We start from the raw sequence: 21,484 nt of genomic DNA on the forward strand, positions 1-21,484 counted from the left end.
TAACATGGCAGAAATTGCTAACATAAAAATTTGTTTTATTTTCTTGTGGAGTTCATTAACCATTTAGCATGTTTTCCATCACTGTACATGGTACAAGTACATGACCGTTTGCTATATAACTGTACATACATGTATCTGTAATTCTATGTGGACCATTTATATGTTTTGATATGTTTATCCGTTATAGAGCCCACGAAGAAGGCCCAATCGTGCAAAATAAAGTAATTGAGCTAATAAGGCACATCCTTTTACTTTAAAATGATATAATCTTTCGAAGTGGCCAATAACCCTTACAAGTACTTGATTAGATAGAGAAGGGGAAAAAAGGCATGAAGTTCTTGGTTCACTCACGGGTGAGGTATTCACACTGTGTAATCTTTGTGAAACTTCAATAGTCTAGGCTAGAGGTGCCATGACCTTGTTTTTGATACATGCATGTTTCAGTCAGTTCCAACACAGTAATTAAACATCAGAAAGATTCCGTTCGTGTAGATTTACACATTATCGGCAAATTTGCAAAATACTGTATGACCTCGAAATATCCAAATTACAATGGAAATCACACAAACAAATGCAAACAAATTGACCATAAAATGCTTGTTATCATGATGCAGGATTACAAGAAATTGTTTGAAAACAGGATTTTGTTCGAAATCTTTACTCCTTTTCTTCAAAATTTCCGCGAAAGACCCTTGTATACTTTATGTACAATGTTAATGGATGAAATAATTTTCACAAGAAAACGAAAATGCATGTAATTGTCATTTATGAATATAGTATTATCTAAAAACATGATTACTATCAAAATATAAAATGTCTTTATGACATGCATAAGATTAATGTTGTTTTTCGTTTACATTCAAAATGGCAGCCATAAACGCGCAAAGATAGTATATACAATGAGAATGATTGTATATAATTGACTACATTTTCGAACCTGTCTTATGCTTAAAAACAAATAAAGTATAAAGTGGAATACATTACAACACATCAGATGTATCCAATGTAATATGAGAGATGTAAAAATATATGAAATTCACATACCTAGTTACTTATTGTAAGTTCCATACGGAATGGGTAGCCGTGTATGAAACTTACACATTAAAAGTGCATGGAATTTACAATAATGTCTGATTCGAGTTAAGAGAAACATGACATTGACTGCGCGATATTTTTTTCTTCTTTTTTTATATTTGAGATCTATATCATATTTACATTAAGAGCTGATAAGGAGCGGAATTAACAATGGGGAGTTTACAAGAAAAAATACTATATTAAGAATAAAGAGATATATGAAATCCCCAATAGGAGCTGTTAAGCGTAAGGAGTATGTAGAATTCATTAAATAAAACATAAATGAAAATTATAACAATAGCCATATACATGTAGTATAGCGATATACTAAACTTACAAATTGGGATATATTGTACACGGAATCTATAATAAGTATGATATGGATTGTTTACAGTTAAGGGAGAGATGGAATTTACAATGAAAGTCACCAAGAGTAAACATATGTATGACATTTTCAATAAGAGCTCGTAAAAATCAATAGATATTTCAGATTTACATGAAAAGGTCTTGAGAACATTATATGGAATTTCAATCATAAGCAGATGTATGAAATGTAAAATGAGAGCTGTTAATAATATATGAAATTCACATGCCAAGTTACTTATTGTACGTTTCATACGAGATACATATAACATGGATTTTACGATAAGGGTTGGTAAGTGTTTACAGGTATATTACATTTACATTAAGAGCTGTTAAGTTGTGCAAAAAAGAGATAAACGAAAGTCACTATAGGAGCTGTTAAGAGTTAAGAGGTCGGAATTTACAATAACAAAAATTCTAAAATATAAATGATATTTACAGTCATAGCCATTTATAGTATCGCGATATAATAAACTTATAAAATAACATATATTGCAAATGGAATATACGGTAAGCATTATATGGACTATTTACAGATTAAGAACAGACTGAATTTACAATTATTTAGTTGTATGTTTCTTATTCTTATTATGCTCTTTTCCGATATATCGATGGTAAAGAAAATCCCCTCTTTACACTTCCTAGACAATTATGGATGATGTGAGAGCCAAAATGAGCTGAAATATGGTATCTCTACCGTTAGTGATTTATGTAACAAATGGATATCCATACTTGAACCACAGCTTTAAACCTGAGTTTAAGTTAAACCCGACTTCAGAACACGGACCATTTAGAGTAAAGATGTGTATAACGTGTTCAATAAGAGCTATTAAGACTCTTCAGATTTACATGAATAGGTCTTTAGACAACATTATGGAATTTCATGCAAGGTGATGCATGAAATGCACAATGAGAGCTGTTGAGAAATAAAAGAAACTCACATCGCTGGTTACTTCTTGATGGCTTTGGGATGGATAGTTATGTATAGAATTTAAAGTAGATGCTGTTAAGAATTCAGACGTTCATGGAATTTGACTTAGGGACAGTTTCGAGATATAAAAATACCAACGTAAAATTAACAATAAGGGGGTTTGAACAGTTAACGATAAATCATATTTACATTACGAGCTGTAAAGGTTTGGCATTTCCTATGTGGAATTTACCCAAAAAAATGCTGTTTAAAAGTAAAAGGATACATGAAATTCACTATAAGAGCTGTTACAAGTAAGGAGTAAGTGAAATTTACGAACTAAAATATAATAGCATAACGATAACATAAATTTACAAATTAAGATATATTGTACATGGAATCTACAATATGCATGATATGGACTGCAGGATTATACAGTTCAGGGATATATGGAATTTGCAATAAAAGCCATTAAAAATAGATAAATGTATGCAATTTTTGATAAGAGCTATTTCGACATAATGTATATTTCATATCTCCATGAAAATTCCTGGGATTCTTATATCATGGTATATTCAAAGGAAAGATATGACTTATTTGAAATGTACATGAATTTTCACACTAAACTATGACATAACAGATATAAAACACGACATTTTAAGACTTACTCAGCAAAATAAATCGACTAAATAATTGACTTTCAGATGAATGAAATTATTAAGAGATGTAAAATGAAAGACTACAAGCAAATCCTGTATGGCCGCCAAAATATGCCGTTAAAAAAACATCACAAAAATAAAAATACAATGATTATAATTTGCTTGTCTTTTTGACGCACGAGTGAAATGCTGTCTGAAAAAAGACTTGAACAAAATCTGTACTTTGATAATTGGAATTGCCCCCAAATTCCCGCCAACTGCCCCTTATACTCTATTATGTACAATATAACAACATAAATACGTATTAAGCAGAAATATGAATTAAGAGAAAGATAATATATACATTTACAATAAGACATCCAAGAGTAGGGAATTAAAGTTACTTTACAAATTACAGAATATATCATATTTCCAATAATACCCATTTAGAGCATAACCTTGTAATAAATGTACAGATTAAGATCCATATTACATGAAATTTGCAATAAGCATCTTAAGGTCTATTTAGAATTAAGGAACAGATGGAATTTACAATGAAAGACATCAAGAGTATGTGTCACTTTTTCAATAAGAGCTACTAAGAATTAGAGATATAAAAGATCTATACAGATGGAATTTCAAAAGGAAAAGATAATTGGAATATGCAATGAGAGCCATTAAAATATATACATATATGAAATTCATACTATTCTAAGTAGATAATCGACCATTTAAGAATTCCTTCTCATAGGCAGTGAATGAAATTCGCTGGTTTAAGATTGACTTCCATGTGTTGCTGAATGAATTTCTCTCGAAGTGAAACATTCACCCTTAAATTGTGTTCATTCAAATTAACTCCAACTTGAGTGGACATTTGGTTTGATACTAATGTAAGTAGAATGTGGAGAGTTGAAATATATGTATTTTTTTTAGAAAGAGAGAGAGTGGTACATGGTATGAAATAATGTGCTACAAGAGATTAATTCCTTTTTTCTTCATGATTATTTTATATTCTGATTATGCGCCTGATATATAATTCTTTTCTTCGACAGATAATAGAATAATGTTTCAAACTATGATAGAAAATATATTTAATATAATGATATCAACATTAACTACGCCTCCTGATGTTGGCATGATTGTTGCCATTTATGTTAATAACCTTATAATCTTTTGAAGGATAAGCGTCCGTTCAAATTATAAAATATTGGCTCTAGAAATATCATCATATCACATACTTCTGTGAATGATCCTTATGAGTTGAAATTAATGGGTGGCATATCCCTTCAGAGAACCTCAGGATAGTTCACTCTGGAATTTTGATTCTCCATGTGTTTCGTACCATGACCATCCCATTCCAGAGGTAACGGCTTAAGAGTCTTTGGGTCAATGGAACAGTGAATCAAGTTCTCGTACGCGCTGAGCAACGTTAGGCTTAGATGAGATAGCCACTACATGTATATAAGAAAAGTAGGAATAGAATTTGAACATTAATTTCCGTGTCTCACTTTCTGATAGACTACATAAAAATGGGGGGGGGGGGGAATGCCCACATTTGCCAATCGAATGGTTTCCCTCATGAGGCACATTTTGACACGTGATGTCATCCCAGAACATTGAGATCATCCGATAAATAATTTGATTTATTTTAATTCAGGACACTTGGAATAGATTTTCCGCTTTAAAGGTCAAGTCCACCCAAGAAAATTGTTGAACTGAATCGATAGAGAGAACAAAAAAAAACCATATTGCTGCGAATTTCATCGAAATTGAATGTAAAATAAGAATGTTATGACATTTTTTAAGTTTCGCTTTTTTTCAAAAAAAAGTTAAATGCACAACTCAGCGATATGGAAATGAGAGAGTCGATGATGTCCATCACTCACTATTTCGTTCTTTTTTTATTGTTTGAATAATACAATTTTTCAATTTTTACAGATTTGACAATAAGCACCAACTTAACCATAAACTGTTAAAATAATGGTAATTCCACATGTTCAGGGTAAATAAAAATGTGTTTCACTTGAAAAGGAGGAGATTAGAATATTTCATATTTCATATAATGAAATACAAAAGAAATAGTTAGTGGGTGACGTCATCAGTCTGCCAATTTGCATACCGACCAGGATGTGCATAAAACTGTTTTGTGAAATTAAGCGAAAATGTTATAACTTTCTTATTTTACATCCGATTTTGATGAAATTTTCAGAGTTTTCCTTTTGAGATTTTTCTCCTTGTTTTCAATTCAACTTTTTGATGAGGTGGACTTGTCCTTAAAAAGCTGTCATTCTTGTAATACTTCTTGACAAAATCAAGTTCGTTAACGTAATCCCCAGCCACAAACTGACTCAATTTTATATTATTATTTTTTTGTACCGACCGCAATGTTATTATTGTATTTGTGTTGATAATCGTATTGTCCGAAAATGATCTAGATTTACATGTATATCTAAAACGGATTAAACAAAAATAGTAAGGATATAAGTAGCAGTACTTGCCTCCGTGAAGAATGGTGTCTGTTACATAGCTGAGACCGGCGATATTCAGGGAATGATGAAGTTCCCCTACCTGCTCACTCGGTCGGACTCTCCGTCTCCAATCGCTTAGCATGTCAACGAAGCCTGATCTTGAGACTGGTTTAGATAATGAATCTGGTCGATTAAGGTATTGCTCTACGGCTGAGTCTGAGAAACCAAGATGGCGACCAAATGAATGTGCATCCCTTCGTTCGACAATTACATCAGCCAGCATCTCGATGGCAATGTTAGATAAACAGCTTAATCGTCCTTCCCTGTATAAAGTGAATACATAATCTACACAAGTAATAATTAGAAATTAGATGAATAAAATATTCGACTTAGTCGTGAGCATTTCGGTCAGAATATCGTTTACTACTCACATAGTTTCGGAAAGGGGAATTAAATGTGTCGCTTTATTTTGCATGCCCTCGGTGTTTCATCGTTTCGTCATGTATTTGATTGGCTACAGTTTTTGTGTGTTTTTTTAAATACTAGATACATTTTATACGAATGGGATTTTGACAAAAATGGTACCATCATCACTCTCTATATTGCCATTAATGTACTTTTCGCAGAATTGCCGGAAGAGCTTACAACAATAACACTGTATGAGAATAAGAAATTGCAGTCTTAAAATACCCTAGGCATGATGTTTTTATTCTGAATCGGAATTACTACAAGGTTAAAAATGTATGCAGCTAGGCATTTTTCAACAATTATTTGTTTATTTTGAATTATTTATTGACAATAAAACTTACGAATCCATATGGTTGGTCGTGAAATCAGGTTCATCTGAAAGAAAATTACAGAATACTATTAAGATAAAATCAAGGTAAAATAATATCTAAATAGGTATTGATACATGAATAGTAGGTTTATTTGTTGTATTATTATTATGAGCAGTTCATAACAAGCTTCATAATAATGTGTTCATGAATAACAGAGTTATAAGTAACGTAGAGTTGCATTTTTTTATTCAATTTTCAGGAACTAGGTAATTTTTAAGTTGGTAACGATGTATTGGGTCACTCTTACCCATCACTACCTTAAGGAAAGAACAGAGTGTCCAACACTTTGTTCCATAGTGTATTTACAGTGTGAACCACAATATGAAATGCCCTCCTCATTGTTAAATTTTGAACAATGTGTGAATCACATATTCAAAAAGCCGACCATGTGAACACACTATGAACAGTCACACGGTCGAGGTGTCTACAGTGTGAAAATATGCTCACACTTTTGAATTTTAGCATTTCAAAAGTGTGAATAACGTTTTCATGTAGTTCATTATGTGAATACACTGTGACCACACTGTGGCACTGTGCTATTTCCCGAAGGGTATCCTATTTACTTCATTTCATTGTTGAAAACTGTCATTATACCTTCTATTGTTATGTTGAACCGTCTTTCTGATAGAGATTGGTGTCTTTCCTGTATTGCAATAAGAATATTGTTCTTTCCATTTTCTTCCGGGGAAAACTGAAGCTTAAAGGCCAGAGGGCTGCACCGATCTCCAGACAGAATACTCTTGATGGGCATCTTTATTGGAGAAAAAGCATACGACACAAATATATTCCTTATTTCATGCTATATAATCTAAACATTTTCAATGATGAATTGCAATGGGGAATATTAAAGTTACGGATCGAAAATTATCTCAACGACATGAGATCTCATATTTTTCAAGGAGGAAAATGTAGGGGGTTGGTGGTTTGGAGAGAGGATTAGAGCTGGAACGCATTTAACTTTGCATCGAAATATGGATAATGATAAATCTTACAACGTAAATGAATTATAATTAAACTTTCTTACAAACCTTTTTAATGAATGGTTAGGGGAGGTTAAAAGTCAAGGTTACCAGCTTGTCTAGATTGGCACATAGCTGTCCAGGCTCTCTTTGGGAAGGACAACCCTAACATACATCCGTATGGGCTGTGAAGGAGAAAACCCTGTTTCAGTCACAAAAGCAAGAAGAACTGTGGCCCCATAGCTATACTATAAGGTTTGGGTTGACTGCCAATTCCATCTAATCGATATTGTCACATCATGTATTATGTTAATTGAGTGGGAGTCATAGGTTAATTTTCATCATTTGTGTGATGACAATCTCTGGCTCAAATAACAAGAAAAAATTATCACAATGGACAATTTATCCATTGCTTTGCAAAACCATGATAGCTTACAAGGTACGATTCCATGATGAATAAAGGGCATTACCATTCGTTTCTGTTGCTTCGTCTTTTCATGACAAATAATCTTTAGGTGCTTAACTGTTGACCATACAGAGAAATTGAATTCCTTCTCGACTTGACAGTAAGGTACAGCTGATTCCAGCTCCTTCTTGATTAGATCCTGAATTATGTAAAAGTTCCAAATTTCATCGATAATAATTTCTTTAAATTATTGAAAGAAAACAGATGAAATTGATTTAATAGTAAAACGTTTATTAAGCGTGGCATAGTGTGTTTTCGTTAGTTGTTTTTTTTTTGTCGGAAAGAATATTTTTTTCAAGTAACTTCTTTATTGTTAACGGCAAGTTTATGAAATGGTGAGTAAGAATGTACTTTAACAAGGCATTCAAAATGGAAAAGAACATCACTTTTTTTGGATAGATTAGTTTTTTTATACCAGTACTAATACCAGTACAAGCGACAATTCATGAAGAGTACTGCTCCATACTCTTCATAGCTATCTACAGCTGAGATGTATCATACTACAATATTTGCAGTAGAAGAGGAGCAAAAATGGTTACGATCAGTAATATAAAGTTACATAGCAATATCACTTATTATGAGCGATAATTTTGCATAGATTGAGGTAGATTTATCATGTTTATAGTATACACCGGTATATTGTAGAAACACTGATAAGCCCCGTGCGTCAGGATGTTGAGAAGAACTTCCTGGAAATATAATAGTAATACCTGGACATATGTCTTATATGGATGAATGACGTACACTCGTAGAGATGGATGCTCCTCTGGTGACTTCATAGTAGGCTGGAAGACTAAGCATGTCAGTTGGAGATCTGGAAGACCCTTTGAACATACAGCCAAAACTTCAATATAACGTGTACAGAACTCAATCGTACGTTTTGAGATTCGCAAATCGTCTCCAGTCAGCATTCTGCGACCGAATTTTCCTGAAGATTGGAAATGGACGTGGTTTTGTTAATCTAAATTTTGTTTTATCAATACGACGTCTATTGCATATAAGTGACATAAAGAAAAATATATTTACAATTCAGACACTTGTCTCATTCAGCAGTTTAGTATTTTATTCAACAATGCATACATTTAATCTATGGTAGGAAGTTAGGTAAGGTAAGTTTCTTTACCTGATGGGTCTATGGCCGCCAACTGGGTCACTCCGAACTTTTAACAGAGGATACACTCTAATTTCAAACTACAATAAAAAGTGAATTAACTATTTTCATGAGTAAATTCATACCTGGCCCGGTCTTGGTGTACATTACAAAGGTAGAATCGTCGTTGTTGAAACCCATACAGTGTGGTAGTAATATCGTTGCCGGTTTGACAAGTTCTTGTGTTAGAGAAGTCTCTATGATGGGAGTAACAAGAACTTCATCGTCGCGTATGGGTAGTCCTGGAGTATTGCAGATTGATACACAGAGGGTGACAGTTAATCCCATTCCCTTCGGAATAGCTCCTTCAGGAATAGATACAGTAATTCCAAGTTTATCGAGGGTTAGCTTCCCTCCCCTACGATCAATAGTGCCGTGTGAGATGACAAACGGACAGGCTGACTGACATTCCAGGCCTGCAAGGGAGGGGGGAGGGGGGTCGATAAAACCAAAACAAATTAAAACATGTTATTTCTTTAAATATATCATCGATTCAAGTTAGTAAAAAAAAAACACGTTGGAGGGGATGTTTGAATAGCGGGGTTGTAAAACAATTACCTTTTGCTATGTCAGCGCAACAGAAGTGAAAAGCCTGGGCAACTGCTAAAAGCCTCTCCCTGGTTCCACCTTTCTTGGACCATTCTATCAGCATTTGTAGGGCAACATGAATAACCATACGTGACGTAAGGGTTGTAGATGTGTTAATGATATCCATGACATTGGTAGGGTGTACATCCAAATGACGAACTAAGTCTAGTAGGTCTGTGTCAAATCGAATGAGTTGTGCTATTTCTTCATAGCCCTCTGCCAAGACAATTAAGTAAAAATACATGAGTTCATATAATGCAAATGAAAGTCAATAATGAAGAACTTGACGGATGAATTGTTAACAGGGCTCTAAGACCAACAAGATAGGAAAACCAAAACGCCTGAACGGCCGATTAACCGTGAAATAGTTATTAGCTATGCCACCCATGTTTACCCATTTGATCTCCAACCAATATGTTTATTCTCTTGATATGAAATACTCTTGCCATCCAAAATTAAAACATTCGAAATAGTACGAATTTAAAGGGGAAGCATTTCTGAAATTGAAAGTGCTTCATTCAGAGTTTGATGTTTAAAGAAGCTTAGATTTTTTTAAACAACCTGTTTTGTCACCAGAGATGTTGTACTTCTTGAATAACTTGCTGAGTTCTTCTTCCTTGACTCCCTCTTGTAAGCCATTGTGCCACATTCGTACTATCTGCTGCGCTGTCTCACGTAGTAATGAAGGCATGAGCTGAGTGACGAAACCAACTATGCTGATGTCATCGATATGAAGTGCTTTTCCAAGTGAACGTGCTGTTTGTAAGGATTTGACATGACGAGCCACGCTACAAAGTTCTTCTGTGTTTGGTATTCCACCGTGTTGATCAAGATCCTCACGGATTTCCTCATGCTTACAGGAAGAACCACTTGGATAATCTTTAGAATCAATTAGGGACTTATTTTAGAACAGTATATATGCATAAGATTAATGCTAAACAAAATAAATCATGCTTGGATGTGTACATCTTCGTTTCTAATTTCTGGTTATTTTGCTATTGTATTTACTATAAGCTTCTTACCAAATCAAAATAATATTTTTTACCAATGATAGTATGGGTTCCTTTTCAAAACTACAAACGCATTTAATGCTCTCTCTCTCCGATTAAAAAGCTTAGTAAAGAAGATATAGATTTATATATATATATATCAACTCCGTTCTACAAAAACAAAGTTCAGTTGTATGAATATAATGAATAATCACTAATCATTGCAAAATTATCTTTTTAATGCATAACTGTATTATGTGCATTTCAACGCATTTGCTTTGTTTTGGTAATGCAGTACCCCATAGTAAAACGATGTTATATCCCTCTCGATCCATCCCTCTACCCTGTTGAATTGATGCGAAATTGTACATTATACCATGAACTCATAAATCTACTATAAAACCCCCAAAAAATCATTATGGAAAAGACTATGAATTTTATTTTTGTCTTCTTCTTTTTTTTAATACTTGATAACATCATGTGGAGTTCATTGTACAATGTCGATAAACCCAAATTCCAAACACCTTAAAAGCATTCGCATCTGCTTACCCGCTCCTGAAAAGTCAATGATCTCCATCGTTTCATGTTCACTTTCGAGATCAGTTTGTTTGGCTCTTTCGACAACAACCTGTTTGAGAACCGCAGAAGTACCTTCTTCCTCTTCAAAAAAAAGAGAAATGTTTGTAAAATCTCAAGATGTTTATCAAAAATTAAATAAGTGTACTATTTAAGCACAGAGGAAGACAGGTTACATTCTTTGAAACGGTTCTCTGATATCCTACAATTAGACGTACATACAGAACATAGCATATGGCACAATTTTCTGCATGAGCTGTCAGCTAATAATCACGACTTTTCGCTGGAGAACACGAACGCTTATTTACGACGGTAGTTGATTTTGAAAGGGACTTTTGGGCCCGTAGTCATGGTCGTAAAACTCTGTCCTGCAATGCAAATTGTGTGACCTGATTTTTTTTTCGTTTTGCTTATGCAACTGAAACATTCAATCTGCGATTTGTGTGGAAAATGGTAACAGCGATATATCCGATTTAGGACGACTTTCTAGAACCGCATTTGGTTTCTCCCAGAGCTCGAGAGGCTTTTTTTCTTCTGTTACTTTTTGCTATGCCTAAATCCAATTCAAATGAACACAATGGACAAATTGAATTGAATTTGTCATTTTACAAAGTCAAACAATTTATTTTTGTTCTTTCCCGTACCTTCAATATTGTCAGCTTTCTTTACTGATTGGACAGAGTTCCAAACTAGATTCAGAGTCTCCACTGCCTTTTCTCCATGTCTCCACTGCCTTTTCCATGTGGAAAGCATCTGGATGTTGGTGTCCCTCCTGTTAGCAAATGTCCTGTGTTTTATGTGTTCAAGCTCTACCTTTGTAAGACCAAGCTTTCTTCCAGTCTCGAAGTACTTCTCTGGTTTTATCTTTCGGGATATATCGAGAAGCATCTTGTCTGGAATTTCACTGTATAATTGTAAGAAGAAGTTAACAAGATTGAACTTGAATTGTCATTATGATGTAGTAAGTACGGTTTTCGTTTCGTGTCATGCGAGTTGGTAAGAGGTAGTTTACTCGTCTCCTTTGAATCCGAAAATACGTGCAATCTTCGCACATTTTAATCTATGTTGGTGCAGAACATTACCAACAAATAGGATAAGGTTACTTATATAGAACCAATCTAAAAATTAACATACTGGAAAATCAAGCGCTTACCTGGCAGAGGTTGTTTCTAACGCAAACAGGTCTATATCGGACAGTGAGAAAAGAAAAGATACGACAGGGTTTCAGTTTGATGTGAATATACTGGCAACCCCATCGAAGCAAACCATCCACACCCGAGCACCACACTGAACAGATTGGCAAACTTCTCAATGCACACCTTCCACATCCACACCCTCACAAACACACAGGCAAACACATCCACGCACTTTGCATACATCACACAATCATGCACCACCTCAAAACACAGACAAATACACCCACGCAAACTGCCCCACCGAAACCCTCTTACCATCCCGAGAACAAATGCAAACGCACCTACACATACTGCCCACACCCTCATACACCACCCCCAAACAAAGGCAAATACACATACACAAACTGCCCCACACCCACACAATCGTCACTATCACAAACACATCCAGGCGTAGTGCCTACACCCGCATCCTCATACACCATCGCGAACACACAGGCAAACACACACACGCAAACTGCCCCCATACACCCTCACCCATCACCCCGAACACACAGGCAAACACACCTACATAATATACCCACATCCACACAATCGTAATCATCACAAACACATAGGCAAACACAATTACACACAGTGCATACACTCACACCATCATGCACATAGGTGAACACATACACACAAACTGCCCACACCAACCCATTCATACCCAGTTCATTTCCAATTCTCAAACTATTCACATGGCCTAATTGTCATTTCGTCTACTAACCATTTCGTCTAATAACAAGTTGGCCCAATAGCCATTTAGTGCATAAACCATTCGGTGTTAATTAGGCGAAATGAATAAAAAGAAAATGGGTCAAAGACCAACTGGTTATTAGACGAAATTGTCATAGACGAACTGGTGATTAGGCAAAGTGATTATTGGACCAAGTGGTTATTAGACGAAATGTTGATGGACGAAATGGCATTAGACTAAATGAAGGTAGAATATGTGATGAGTAGATGAGCTGGCAATAGACGAATCGACAATTTACCATCGTAATCATCCCGAACACACAGGTAAACACACTAACGCAACTTCCCTAACCTACACATTCAATTAAATTAAATTCAATTCTTTTATTTCATTTCCATTCAAAACATAATACAAAGTAATATAAAACAATACAAATCAAATACAATTTGACAGAAGGGCATTCTTACTTCGTAAAAAAACAGTATAATATAGAGCATAAATGGATATGGACATTCGTCATTATCCCAAACACACTGGCAAACACATCCACGCAAGCTTCCCACACCTACACATCCGTCACCATCCTGAAAAAAGGAACACATTGACGTACATACAGGCACACTCCCTTCACCACATCCTCGGGTGCTACACCGAACATGCAAGCTAACACTAACACACGGACACTTCCCACACCCAAAGCCCCATGCACCACCCAGAGCAGACGGGCAAACATATCCATGCATTCCGCACACATAATCATGCCCTTTTCCGAACACACACGTAAACACACCCTCGCATACTGCCGCACAACCACATCCTCACGCACTATCCCCAATACACATGAAAATACACACGCACACTGCCTAAACCCACACCTTCATTCACCGTCTTGCGACCTGCCACTTAAGGCCCTGTCATGTCGTTCCGTGCACACCTTGCGACTGAGTTGCGGGTGATTGCCCGCAATTCACCCGCAAAAAAAAATAGTATGCAGCCAGTCGGCAAGCCCCTGTGTTAATGAGCAAATGGGCAAGATTTATCTAAGTCCTCTCGTGACTGAATACATGTCCCTGCAAAATCTCGTGAATTGTGAGACTTTATTTCTCAAAGAATTTAACCACTTGTTCCTTGAGTAAAATTGATTATTTTTTTACCATGGGAAAGAGTACAAATGTTACTTTTTTATATTGCTTATTTCTTTTGAATGAAATATTTTGATAAATAAGTGAATTTTTTACCCGAAAAGATGCATCAAATAGAATTTTCTTCCTCTGATTTCACTTGCAAATTGTGCAACATTTTATGTTTTAGGCACAAACATTATTTATATCATCAGGAAGCCCAAACTCTATACTTTCTTTAAATGACACTTTTGATATGTGGCATCTTTTAGATAGGTCAGCAGCCAGCTTTTTCCATGAAGATGCAAGACGAGATTTCGAAAATTTCTGAGTAACATAAAATCTAGAGTTCTGACTGGCTGAATGATGTTTTCACAGCAACAGGCGCGGGTAATTTGAAGAGATTACTACATGGCGAGTGTGACCTTGCAGAGGCCCAGTGTGGGGAACATTGGAATTTGCGTGGGTGTGTGGTCTCTATGACCAATCAGAGCGCAGTGTTCTTGTTTTTGAGCTGCTAAATGTACTTGGCCTATGAAAAGCTGGCCGCTGACCCATCTAAAATGCATCTTCCTATAAAAAAATCAATAAAAATCAAAGCTTAGATCATGATTAGCTTTATCATGATTTAAAAATCATTTGTGCTCAAACAGAAATTAAGTGTGAAAACAACTTTTGTTGCATGAAAGAAATATTTTGTTTCATGTTTTTTACCAAATTTTTCCCCTATGTTACAACATTCTTTTGAAAATCCAAACACAAAAAGAAAGACCTAAAAGAATGATTCTCCTTTTTAACAAATATACAAAAAATGAAATTTGGTCAATATTTAGAGCAGCAATGGCCGAATAAAAGGAGGTGTTTTGGTTCGCACCAAGCTCATTTACAATGCAAAATCCCTCTAGTCATGAATATCACTTTGATAAAAGAAGCTACTTTTTTAGGGATTGCCGACTGACTGCATTTTAAAACATGTTCAAAACTTTTTTTTTGTCCTACGTGCAAATCAGATGCGCGAACTTCTGCGTGTGAGTTGCGTGCCAGATACAGTCAACGCAGCCGACATGCGGGCGATCTGCGGGTAGCAGAAATAGTTTCCCGCAAGGCTTGCACGGAACGATGTGACAGGGCATGCGTCCACACAGTGCACCTCACTTCACATGCAAACACACAAAACACAAGCAAACGCCTTGCCGCACACTCCCCACACGCACACCTCCGTACCTTCACCACCCTGAACTATATAGACCTATACTGAACCATATAATTACCAAAATGCACACACTACCCAGACACCCTTGAATTCACAAGTACGTACAGAAAATTATCAATACACATTCGCACTTCTGTTATTATTACCATACCTTCAGTAGGGGAATCCAGCGTTTCCATGATTGTGATGAGTTCTTCCTTCGCTGCTTGACCAGAGGTTTGTGTCTGCCGCCATCTTATAAGCATATCATAGGAGGCCTGCTGTCTGTCTCTGAATCTCTGGTATTCTATAGAATCCAGTTGCGTGATCGTGAAACCAAGAGCTACCCCTAAATCATAAAACTGATCCACTGTCATCTTTTCAGCAATGTTGAGGATATCATCATCCTGGAGGTCACCTTTTGAGACTTCTTCAACCAACCTGGAAGAAGCAGATGAAGGTTTTAAAGGAAAGTAATCAAAGTTAGACGAATGTTATCCGCTTACGAAGTCAAATTAGAAATAGTTGACGGAAAAGTATATACAAATATAAAAACGTGAGCAGAATAAATAGGTAAAGATAAATATCATGGACGATTACTGCCCCCATCAACATGATTTCCCCTTTTGTTGGTTACTAAAACCTTAAATCACGCATTTGCACGTTTTCGGTAAAATCGTAAACATAGTCGATAGTATCGAACTATCATGTAACCCACCCCGTTTATTTAACTTTTTTGGGGTGTTTTTTTAACAATCTGAACGTTTACAGCAGGAATACTTAACCGTTCACAATACCCTATTTGCGGGGATACTTGTAAAAAGCCTAATAATAATATGATCCAGAAAGGAAGGGTAGATTACAATAAACATGCATCTTACCGTCCAAAGAGAGTGGGTTCCAAAGTCCACTTATCTGTCGCAGAAAAAAAGCAAGAAAAAAACACATCTAACAACTCGTAATGACATCATACGTGTAAATCGACTGCTTGCTAAAAGGAAATAAACATTCGATTTAAATTATATATAATATATATATATATATATATATATATATATATATATATATATATATATATATATATATATGTATATATATATATGTATATATATATATATATTTATATATATATATATATAAATTCGATTCATAAAAGAATATCCATGAATAGACGCTTAAGAGATAAGAGAGAGGTACCAATTGCAGAAAGGGATATATTGGCAAAGCACTAATGCAAAATAAATTACAGATTAGAATTTGAATAGAATTTTGGAATCTTAGTTTCACAATTTGTGACGTCCTATGCAAACATCTTTCCATTATCATGAATTTTAGATAGGCATCAAATGTCATTTTCTCAACAAATAACAAATGTGTTTTATTGTCGGTAACTTCATCATAGCAATAGAGAAACTATCATTCACTCTCTCTAAAAAATAAAAGTTTTAGTCATCATGAACAATTAAAAATGAAAAATGAAAATGAAAAGCTTTAATATTACATCGAAAATCAAAATTCTTAATTACTTTCTTAATCTTTCATGGATTTTCGTCCAACTTTACAATTTTTTCTGTTATTCTTACAAACAAACCTTTCGTCAGGGTGAACTTCTCCTCTAATCATAGTTTTGCATGTCAGAAGTATATTTGTATTGCAATTAGTCTAATCATAATCCCCACTTTGAATAAAACAACGCTGCAATGACCATACATACCAGAGCATCTGATAACAAAGGCGAGTGATACTGAAACATCGACCCGTTTCCCAGACTGGGTAAGAATGACTGTAACTCGAAGGTCTGTGTCATCTTCATGCATTGGCACCGGGAGCACAATTAGGTGTTGCATTCTTCTTTGAACGTCTTTGAGAAGGAGAACCTGCCGTCCACGATGGAAAACGATGGAAAAGGTGAAAACGTATAAGTTTTCATTTTCAAAGATGATAAAGACAAAGCGTTTCAATACAAAAACAGGCTAAAGTAAAACAAAACAAATACCTTTTCATCCACAGCATCGACACCTCGGTATGATGTCACACTGACATCCCCTGCCTTGGAGGCAATACTGATGGGTATAGAGGGATGGGCCTTGTGATAGAACTGCTTCTTCTCCTCCTCTTGTATTTCCTGTTGAGCCAAAAGCGAAATCGGATGTAAAAACATCAGATCTAATAGATCCAAAATGCTGCATTGTAATTTCACTAACATTTGAAGATGAGGGGATTTATAGTTGTTCAAAATGAACATTTATTAAATAATAATATGTCACTAAAAACTTAAGGAATATGACAACAAACGGAGAAGCAAGATGAAATTTGAAAAATAACTTTCGTAGGAATAAAATGTGATAGTAGCACACATAAATCGGCAGATTGGTTCAATGTAGAAGAAAAGATTTAATTGTTTTTTAACATTTACATCATTCTTTTAAGTACTAAAGTATCCGATAATCCGCACGACGGGTCCATATCAGAGGCCGCTGAAGGGGGGGGGGGGTGGCGGGCTTCCGCCCCTCTCAACATTTGTTAAAAAACCGTGTACAAAAACATATAAAATGACCATACATGTATTGTAATCACGATTTTTGGGTGGTCAGCCCCCCCCCCCTTCGCCACTTAGAAAAGCGTTCTGCGACCACTGCATATCCTCTGACATCGTCGGACTTGGTATACCTACCACATCCATTCCAGGAATATCGACATGAAGACGAAGGTGGACACCAATCTCCTTTCCTCTTGTTATTCTATCTGGAATATACGGTGTGCATATTAATCGGTGTTTAATCACATGCTGCTCAAGGGGAATAAGAACCCACCACTCAGCACTGTGGTCAATATACAGCTCAAGGTGTCTCTTGTAGACCTTGCAGTATGGTGGCTTGTCTGGAGAGTTGGATGAAGTGCTTCTTGAACTTTGTGGCAGATCTGGGTTTGGGGTCATAAAAAATACATTTGCTGTTAACCTCTTTGGTAAAATACAGAAACAAACAAATGATAAATTCAAAACATGAATAAAATGTAGTGATAAATCATCAATTGATCCATCAATCAAACTACCTAACTATTAAATCCGGATTTTTTTTATTACAGGACAGTCGATTTCTTAGCCTTTCTAAATAACTTAGCTCGCGTGAAGTTAGTAAAAGTAAAATCAAGTTAGTGATTGTTAATGAAAATTTACCTTAAAATTCCTTTCATCATTTTATGGATCCAAGTGATGTTCAGATATTGTAAAACTTTACCCTCACTATAAACTTACCATTCACCGAATCCCATTCATATGACACAACATCTGGCTTTACTTCGGCTGGGTTGGCAACTAGCGTGGCGTGTGGTATCCTAATCTTAACGGGTTTGAGGAATACCATGTTTGGAGGATCACATCTGATCCCGTAGCAGGCCACGGATTCATCATCTTGGATGTCTACGCTTGGAGGGTCTCGAAGGAGGGTTAGTGTGATCTCTTGTGATTCTCCCTGAAGCAAAGCATTGGGTGGGATGAACATTGACAAGCCATGGTCCTCTTGTAAAATACCCTGGGAGATATTTTCGTCGACTTTGACGCGACTTGCAGTAGATCCAGCTTCTTTTTCAGCTTTGTCTAATAACAGTAAGTGAGAAATATATATTTCTAAAACAAATCAAGATATATCCATACAACTCTAGAATAACGTTTAAATCCAAACTTGCCACCCTTGAATAATCGGTGTTATAGACTTCGAATTGCTTAGAAACTTTATATCATGATGGAAAATCGAATGCTGATTCCGTTTAAGTGGAGATTCATAATATATATATATATATATATATATATATATATATATATATATATATATATATATATATATATATATTTAATGAACACACCCGGTTATGTTATTGAGTACGACCAGAACAGTGTCGCGGACGGTTTGTATTGAAGAGAAAAAAAAGAAAATACAAAAATACATTATAGTAAATCATATAAACCCGCTATTGTTTTATTTACATTCGAAAAATTGAAAGAAAGTGTCCACACAGTTTTAGTACTCTATTTAAAGAAATGGTTAATTGGATTTCATGTACAGAGTAGCAAACAAAAGTGATAAAAAATAAAGTTTAATATTATTCTTGATTGATAGCCGTCAAATTTCTGATAATTGTAATGCCTTAAGGCTAATCATGATAATGGTGATAATTGTGCTTTTATCCTCATTTGACTTCAAACATATTTAATGAAATTAATGGTCGTTATTTACGATTTTATAAAAACAATTGAAACATTAATGTAAGGGACTTCTTACCTCGATAAAACTTTATATCTTCGAAAGTATTCAATCTGAAAAAAAGGAATATTTCCCATTATCAATGACAAATTATTAATTATCATTCTAAATATGAGAAGTATATCTTTCAATACAGATAAACTTATTCATAAACACATAAGAGGGTTTTTTTTATTCAACTCTTAGCTCTTTGTGCGCTTTGAGCACTCTACAGAGTCACATTATTATTATCATTATTATTATTATAATCATTATTATTAACAATTCTGAGTGCCTAACAAACGTAGTATTCTTCTCGCTCTATTCGATCCGTGTACATGAAATTAAAAGACACTTCGCATAGATATCATCATTGTTATAATTGGTTTATTAAGCAATTACCTTTTTACTCTGAGTTAACTTAGAATAAGATATAAAAAAAATGATAATTTCTTTCCCAAACATTCACTGATGATGTTTTTTTCCCATGTAATATTGGTTTGTCCTAAAAATTCGTTCACTGGACATTTGTTTGTTTGATTCTTTTTAACATGTTTACGTTTGCTGAAAGCATTTCTTATATTAATGCTTCATTCGGATTAGAAGGGAAGAAATATACGTCGAGAGACGTGTAATGAGGAAAAACAATAATCTTGCTAATTCAATTTTGTATTTCTTTAATTATCGATTACAGAAATTACACTAGAGAAATGTTATAGAAATTAACAGAGCATTCCTGTTTTTATGACAAAATTAAAAGATGATTTAGTCTTAAAATAAAGTGCAAGGGGGACTTGACATAAAATAAGTCATCGAAGATATTTTGAATCTTTTATAGGATTTTTCACGTCTGTGTTTTGTATATGAATTGTGTATAGAACGATTAAATACATGTGTGTACATAAGGTTTTACAAATGAGAATTTAAGTATGAAAACTTACCTTGACAATATCATCTGTCTGACCAATTCATCCTTGGCATAATGGATTGGCAGTCTACCTGACTTGTCTTCCACATCTATCCTGGCTCCGTTGTCAAGGAGATAGAACACTAAGGCTTTGTCAGGAGCAAGTTCTCCACCGTAAAATTCATCAGAAATCTAAAACATGCCAGAAATATGCCCAAAGCTCGAGCCACCAGACATAATGTAGGCTTATATAGGTGAACACACTAGATCTCGATTGAGAGAGTACTGAAACATTTTGGCAAAATGTTGCGTCATTTGATATATTTTAATAGCTCAAGCGCGCTGATTTATGATTTCATTATTATTACTATCTGTTTATCAATCATTTTTGGGAAGGGGTGAATTGGCGAGTCATACCTAATCAGGAGCTAAAGGAAAACTATTATGAGTGTCCATTCTAGAATGACATATAAACAAAAGTTCTTGCACCTTTCCTAGAAAAATTATATTAAACAATGAAATTTAAAAAGTTAATCGTCTTGTACATGGTTGGTTTATTCGTACGCTGACAATGTTGAATGCTACTCACATTTCTTAGTGTGTCACTATATTGTACATTTCTCTCCGTCCTGTCGCAAAGTTTGATTGCTTTATGAAGACACGTCTGACCGTCTGCTGACTGGACATTGAGATCTGCTCCACGATTGACTAGATACTCAACAACAAATGTATGACCCTCTTGTATCGCATGATGAAAATAACTGTTGATGACCTGGGCAGAGATCGTTTTCAAAATCTCTTCTTAACCGTATTGAATAATGAATAGAACAGTTAAAGAGATTTCTTTTTAATTTCAAAATGAAAATCATTCATGGCATGAAACCTTTATTATATTCCATTATCATTATTTTGTGTTTCTTGTTTTTTTTTGTTATCTGTTTGATGTTTTAATGTTAGTTTGAATTTCAATGTTGTGTTAAATGTTTAGTTGTTGTGTTTGATGAACTAGTTCTGTTTCGATCCTGGTAAAAAAAATCAAAACAATGGAGTAAGCTTGGTAAAATCAGGTGATTAGAGGTGCTAAACAAAATATCAAACTGATTGTCATGCATCAAAATAGAGAATACGTTA

At 34.9% G+C, this 21,484-nt stretch overlaps 1 protein-coding gene across 1 annotated transcript; it reads right to left on the reverse strand.

The window, feature by feature from the left end:
• Positions 1–4,271: 4,271 nt before the first annotated feature.
• Positions 4,272–18,779, reverse strand: LOC121421178. The gene is made up of 18 exons (XM_041615840.1): positions 18,480–18,779; positions 17,880–18,145; positions 17,202–17,330; positions 16,920–17,082; positions 16,087–16,120; positions 15,378–15,646; positions 12,174–12,204; positions 11,665–11,924; positions 10,994–11,104; positions 10,017–10,334; positions 9,426–9,671; positions 8,954–9,283; positions 8,428–8,645; positions 7,722–7,856; positions 6,887–7,043; positions 6,263–6,296; positions 5,554–5,776; positions 4,272–4,436 (listed from the first exon to the last, which is right to left on the reverse strand). Exons 1-18 carry the CDS (start codon positions 18,706–18,708, stop codon positions 4,272–4,274), a joined length of 3,318 nt encoding a protein of 1,105 aa, XP_041471774.1. The 5' UTR covers positions 18,709–18,779.
• Between the last annotated feature and the right edge of the window lie 2,705 nt (positions 18,780–21,484).

Source organism: Lytechinus variegatus, chromosome 9 (assembly GCF_018143015.1).
Source record: "Lytechinus variegatus isolate NC3 chromosome 9, Lvar_3.0, whole genome shotgun sequence".
NCBI lineage: Eukaryota > Metazoa > Echinodermata > Echinoidea > Temnopleuroida > Toxopneustidae > Lytechinus > Lytechinus variegatus.